At 42.7% G+C, this 6,210-nt stretch overlaps 1 protein-coding gene across 1 annotated transcript in view; it reads left to right on the top strand.

The window, feature by feature from the left end:
* Positions 1–258: 258 nt before the first annotated feature.
* Positions 259–6,210, top strand: part of ABCG2 (ATP binding cassette subfamily G member 2 (Junior blood group)) — a 20,565-nt gene continuing 14,613 nt past the window's right edge. Inside the window, exons 1-2 of the mRNA XM_017820076.1 lie at positions 259–278; positions 5,926–6,163. Of these exons, the coding sequence (XP_017675565.1) occupies positions 5,933–6,163 (231 nt within the window). The 5' untranslated portion in view covers positions 259–278; positions 5,926–5,932. The remainder of the gene's footprint in view (positions 279–5,925; positions 6,164–6,210) is intronic.

The raw sequence follows: 6,210 nt of genomic DNA, 5'->3' as shown, positions 1-6,210 counted from the left end.
CCTTGGCCCTGCCCTCCCGACAGAGCCCTCTGGCTTCCCCAGCGTGCAGGGAGAGGGTGGAGACTCCCCGGGGTGACGGAGCGCGGGGATCCCAGCTCCCAGCTGTTCTGCAGCAGATGGGATGACACGGGTGGGACTACCCTGCTGTGCAAGCTGAGCAAGCCGTCGGGGCTGCGCTCCTACACACCACGCTCGTCTCTTCCCTGGATCCTGTGTCCCTTCCACCGCTTCTGCCGCCTTCTCAACAGCCCTGCAGCACCGACCCAGACCTGCTGCTGGTGAGTCCGTAGCAGCAGTTCAGCACTTTTATTTTGATAGATTTAGTTCGGTGTAGTGGTTTGCTTCCTCGCCCACAAATTGCTTACCCTGCCATCGCTATGGAATTATATTCAGCAGCTGTTTTCCTCCAACAGCCAAGGAAAACACAGTGAAACGCTCGCCTACCTTCTCCCAGCGTTTCAGGGGATTTTAATTGAGAAGGGAAGAAATCAATGAAAACATGTTTTACAGATGGGGGGTGTGGAAAACTCCAAGGCTTAAACTAAAACCAGGAAAAAGGTGAAAAGTTAGAATATTTTGCAGGAACTGCCATACTCGGGGTCCCCTCATGCATATTAACGCGCTGCCGACAGCGCGCCTGCAAATGCCTGCACGCACAGTGCGCTGCTTGCTCGGTCCCCAGCGAACACACAGAGCTCTTTTCATGGAAGGTAGGTTACTAATCCCTAGTAAGTCGGTTGGCAATTAACTTACAGATTGCCTGAATCGCATTATCCTTATTTACTCAGATGGTTTTAATTTCCTACGCGTGTTCCTGAGAAAGAGGACTTCTGTGGTCCTGGGCTGGCTGTACTAGGCTGTGCTGCCCTCTTTGCATCCCCACATCCATTCTCTGGCGTCTCTGTAAACGCATGTAATTAAAGGGGAAAAAAGGTATAATTACAACTTCTGTGAATTTATATGTATCCAAAGTCCAAAATGCACATACTGTACTGTTTTAGCTTGCAGGGTGCAAAACTAAACTTTGTACCATCAAAAATGAGAGAAATAATAGCATACTTAAATGTTCATCTGGCATCTCTAGCATGTTCAAGTATCCACAAAAAAGGAAAAGGGACTATTTTTAAAAAGGGTTTGAGGCAGCTTTAGAAGACTCTGCTGAAAGGTGCTTGTGTCTCTAAAACTCTTTCTCTAAGTAATTTCAATGCTTATTCTCTATAGAGATAAAATACTTTGAATAACTGCCTGCATTTTAAAAAATGCACTTCTGAATTTTGCTATTCATAATTTTAGTACCCCTCCTACAGTATTGTTTTTTAGAATTGTTTTTTTTTTCCTATTTGTACTGCAAATCACTCCCGTGCCAAAAGCTTTGCAGGCAGACTGGCAGGAATGAATGTTACTTGGCTTTTTATATAGACAATATATCTTAAGGCATACAAATAGGTTTACTGGAATTGTTTGAAAGACACCAGGTATGGTATTGTTGTGGTTCAAGTGGGTTTAAGTCAATGGAACTTTCTAGTACATTTTGTTATTGGTCAATGTTTTTGTTTAGTGTCCCTGGTGTATATAGGAAAAATGAGACTGTACTTTACAAGTCTCAGAAGAACACACAGGAAAGTGACTGTACTGAGAGTTTTGTTTTCTGTGCATGAAAACAATGGGGAAAGAGATTTTGTGGTAATTTTAAATAAAGTAGTTTCATTTTTCCATTAATAAAAGGTTAAATCTCTAGATCCCGTGCTTTGTCTCCTGACAAAATTTTCTGAGACTAAGTATCTCTGAAGAAAAGTATTTTCTATTAGGCTTGAACTGAAATTATGTTAAAATCAGTGGCAAATATGAAAATATTTTAGAACTATACAGCAAAAGAAATGAAATTTGTAAAATTCCCAGAGTTCATAAATTTTTTATTTCGCTGATGAAAAAATGCATTATACCCAGGGTTGATATGATAAGGATATGAAACACATTATCATATTAACAAATACTTCTGAATACAGCAGGTAGTACATATTGTCACTGAATCTACTGCTCATTTCTGATCCAAAGTAAATATTTGTAAGACACTGGCAATGAAACCTAGGAAACTTCATTCAGAGAATTTTAGTTTGCATAGAAATTGATTTGATTAACAGTCATCATGATTGTTTCTTTTTCCTGCACATCCTGTGACTAAAATATTTAATGACCGTATGTCATATTAAACACACTGCATTATTTTTTAAACATTAAACAATTAAAAATTGCAATATTTAAAAAATTCCATTCCTAAGGAGCAATTGCAAACAGCTGACAATTATATCAGCTGTAAAGGGGCATGCCCCTGTATTCTTCTGGTGAAGTTTATTGCTAGATTAGAAATGGAAAGGTTGGTTTGTAAAATACCAAACTGGTTATGTCACTGCAACTCCTCACTCCACAGAGAAAAACAGGTCTCCAAAAAATAAAAGCAAATCAAATGCCTAATTTTCGCACATGGGCATCATTTCTGCTGTTAGCACTTCATCTTCTTCGAGTACACTGTTAGCTGAGATCCAAATCATCACTCAGAGGTTTCCACAAATCACCCAGGCAAAGCCACAGCTGATCCAATCGTGTGTTGGTGACAGTCTGGCTCAGAGAGAGAAGCTGGGTTAGGGAATTTCCCCAGGCTCCTTCCCACCAGCATGTCTAGAGCTGTCTCACTCTGCCATCCCCAGGAGCTGCTGTGATGGAGACCTTGCAATGGTTATGCACCTTTGAGAAGAGAGCGGCTGACACAGGTTTTCCATAGCATAAGTAACCACTCAAGCTTTAAGAGAATGAGTATTCTGCAATTTCTTTCTGCAATAAATTCTAGAAGCTCTGGAAGTGTAAAATGTTATTTTCAGTATTAACCTGACATCTGAAATAGATTTGGTTTACTTTGGTAAATCTACCTCCCAGGTGTTCCCCTTACAGCACCCCACCCTGTCCCTCCAAGTAGCACAAGCACACTGCAGACACAAAGGGCTGTGCCAATTTACACCAGAGGTCCAGCAAGACCTGAATCCAGCCTCTTCTCAGAGCTGCCAGTAGCCAATGGCTTCCCAAGGGTCAACAGCAAAACACACTGTTTTTCTCTGGCTGATTTGGGCAATCAGTGGGCTTGAGCCTTCCTCAGCTGGAAGTTTCCCGCCAACAGTTTTATTAAATAGCCATTGGAGGACTGTCTCCTATGGACGGGTGTGATTCTTCTCATAGGTATTTTATTTGTATAGCTTCTGCATACATCTTTGCAAGGATGTGTACAATCTCATCATAACTTGATTGGTAAATTAAATTTGACTTTGACATACTCTCTGTTCTTAAGAATGCCACTGTGAAAGCAGTGTGATCGTGTATTTATGAGGACAGTTTCTGATTCTGTGCTTGCTGTCTGCCTGTCTAGTTCAGTCTGGATGATTGAATCTGTTTAATTCTTAAAAGAAAAGTTTGTTTTTTCTAAAAAGCATTTCTGAAATTTCAGTGCAGATGCTCAGCTAGGCTTTTGTGCTGGTCTTCAGAAAAAAACCTCAACAAAACCAAATGAAACAAAGAAGAATTTAACTATTCTATTGATAATACTTGAAGTCAGACTCCACTTTACTCTTCCCCATTTGTTCATAACATTACATAAGTAAAGCTCAGAAAAAAATGTGATCAAGCAACATACTGATCTAGATACCTTATAGATACAGTGATATATCAAGGTCAGAGTCACACTGTTTCCTGAAGAATTCTGCACTCTTACTGTGCTGCCTGGTTATCTAGCAGTCTGAGGGACTTTGTAATATCTACCTGTGTTATTGTCTCTGAGGTTGTCACCTTGCTCAGCAAACATCTGCTCAGCACGTGGTGAGCCTTTAAGTGAAAAGTTTCCACTGCAGTTCTGAACACACATCTCTAAGTTACCTTAGGAAGCATCTAAGTTACCTTAGAAAGCATCCTTTCAAATGGCAATGATCGATGTCCAGCCAGATTAGCCCAGAAACTACTCTATAAATAGCCTTATGAAATTAGCTGCCCTCCTGCAGGTAGGTAAGTCTTCTCTGGCACAAGTAGAGTGCAGGCAGTAAAAGGCCTCTCAACTTTAATTGTTGCACATTTAATTGATGTTCAATTTACTCAAAATCCATTTTACCTTATATTAAAGCTAGTCCCATTATAATAATATTTGGAACACAGTTTCTTTGCACTGGGCCAAGATGACTGGTTACTAAAACATTAAGACCAGCACAAGAAGACTGTGGCTTTCTCAGAAGAGGCAAGCTTGGGCTAGATTTGGGGTAGCATCACTGAGAGACAGATGAACCAGCCTTTACATGCAGATAGGCCTCCTGCTGAATGTAGGGCTTCCAGTGGGTTCTCTGTGTTGATAGCCACAAAGGAGAGTTCAGCTGAGTTCAGCTGTCTGCCAAGCAACCTTAGCAAACCGACAAGATAAGGGCTTGGTTTGTTATGTGACCGTATGTCTGTGTTAGATTAAATAGCTTTTTTTTTTTTTTATTAACTGCTCTCAAATTCATTCAGCATGTCTGAAATGGTCTCATAATTTGCCTTCTTTCTTGCTGTAAGCAGTGTAACTATGCTGAGGTACAGGACTGATCATTCCAGAGCTCCTAGCTGCTCATCTACCCTCTCAATTCCCATTAACTAGTGCATTACTAACATTTCTTATAGTGGCAATTAAAGTAATTAGACTCTGATGAGTCAACATGATATATGAAGAGAGACCAGATCCTACCTCTCACCTGAATGATGCTGTGCTACTTAGGAAGCACAAAGGGGACAAAGGTCCTCATGCACGGGGACAGCCAGAGATGCCCCACGGTGCACATGGGTGGCTCACAGGCAGGAGCCTGGCTGATAAGGGAGGTGAGATAACTTTAATTATCCCACACCTACTTTCTAGATTTTGTGTGGAAATCAAATCCAAGGAAGATAATTACTTGTAATCACTTGGCAGCAGTGTCAGCTCCCATGTTCCTATAGCCTTGGCAAAATTATTTTGATTAAAAAAATAACGCACCAATTTTTAGATTTTGTTAACATTGCACTGGAGCACTAGAGGTGGGAAGTATGTCTTTACTTTCAGACTATCCCTTTTAAAGAGTACCTAATGGGCTGACTCTAAGCACATTCAAAAAGAGGAGGGGCAGAAGACCAGGTCCTTTGGGACCTCAGTAATTTTGAGCAGATCTTTTGGTGAGTCACCTGTTGTACCCATGGTTTCCAACAAGGGTGCAGTTGAAGTACAGGCCTTTCTGCCAGGGGCAGCCCTCCAGAAAGGGCATAATGTTGTGCTAGTGCCACTGTGAGCCGTACCTACTTCCTCATATCTGGAGAACAGACACAGCTGGTGCCTGTGGCCAGGTGCTGCCGCAGGGAGGGTATTGTAGGGGGAGGCCTCTGTGAGAAAGAACATGGGGTTGCCCTTTGCCAGACACGGCCACCTCCAGCTGGTGCCAGTGGACCCACTGCTGGCAAAGCTGAGCATGTCATTGATGCTGGAAAATACGAGAGAAACAGCTGTACAGACACCAAGGGGAGTGAGGAAAGAGTGGGAGAGGGTGGTCCAGGTGCCTGAGCAGACATTCACCTGAGAGGGCAGCTGGGTGGGCATCTGGTGGCCAGGCAAGGTCAAGCCACCACAACAGACCGTCAGGATGGAGGGAGACTGTTCTACCACCCTAACACCGCATGAGGTGTGAAGCAATAGGGCAGACCCAGCTCCTCATCAGCTCCATGTCCTATCAAGGTCTGACCCCACAGGACCCAAACTGTTATCCAAAAGAGAGAGATCTAGATGGGCATCTGCAAGGCCCACCATAGGTTTAGTGTAGAACAGTGGACCCAAAAGATGCATCTTTCCTCTCTATAACTAATCAAATCTTACCTTACCTGTTTTTCCATTTCCAGAGGAAGGATGGCAGAAGACCAGCCGCACCTGTGCATTCAGATGTCAGACTCGAATACAAATGGCATCCCCAGCAGAAGGCCGTCCTCGCCAGACTTAGCTGGCAGGGCAGGGAGCGTGCTCACTTTCCACAACATCTGCTACCGTGTGAAGATGAAGAGTGGGTTCCTGTGCTGTCAAAAAACAGCCACTAAAGAAGTTTTGAGAGATGTCAAGTATGTATTTAAATATCTCTTTAGAGTACGTGTATGTTTTATTTCTGTCTGGACAGCTGAGTCCACTCATGT

The sequence above is a fragment of the Lepidothrix coronata genome, unplaced genomic scaffold, assembly GCF_001604755.1.
Source record: "Lepidothrix coronata isolate B3197 unplaced genomic scaffold, Lepidothrix_coronata-1.0 Scaffold79, whole genome shotgun sequence".
NCBI classification, from domain to species: domain Eukaryota; kingdom Metazoa; phylum Chordata; class Aves; order Passeriformes; family Pipridae; genus Lepidothrix; species Lepidothrix coronata.
Note: the sequence above shows the minus strand (reverse complement) of the source record. Positions and strands in the feature narration are given on the sequence as shown.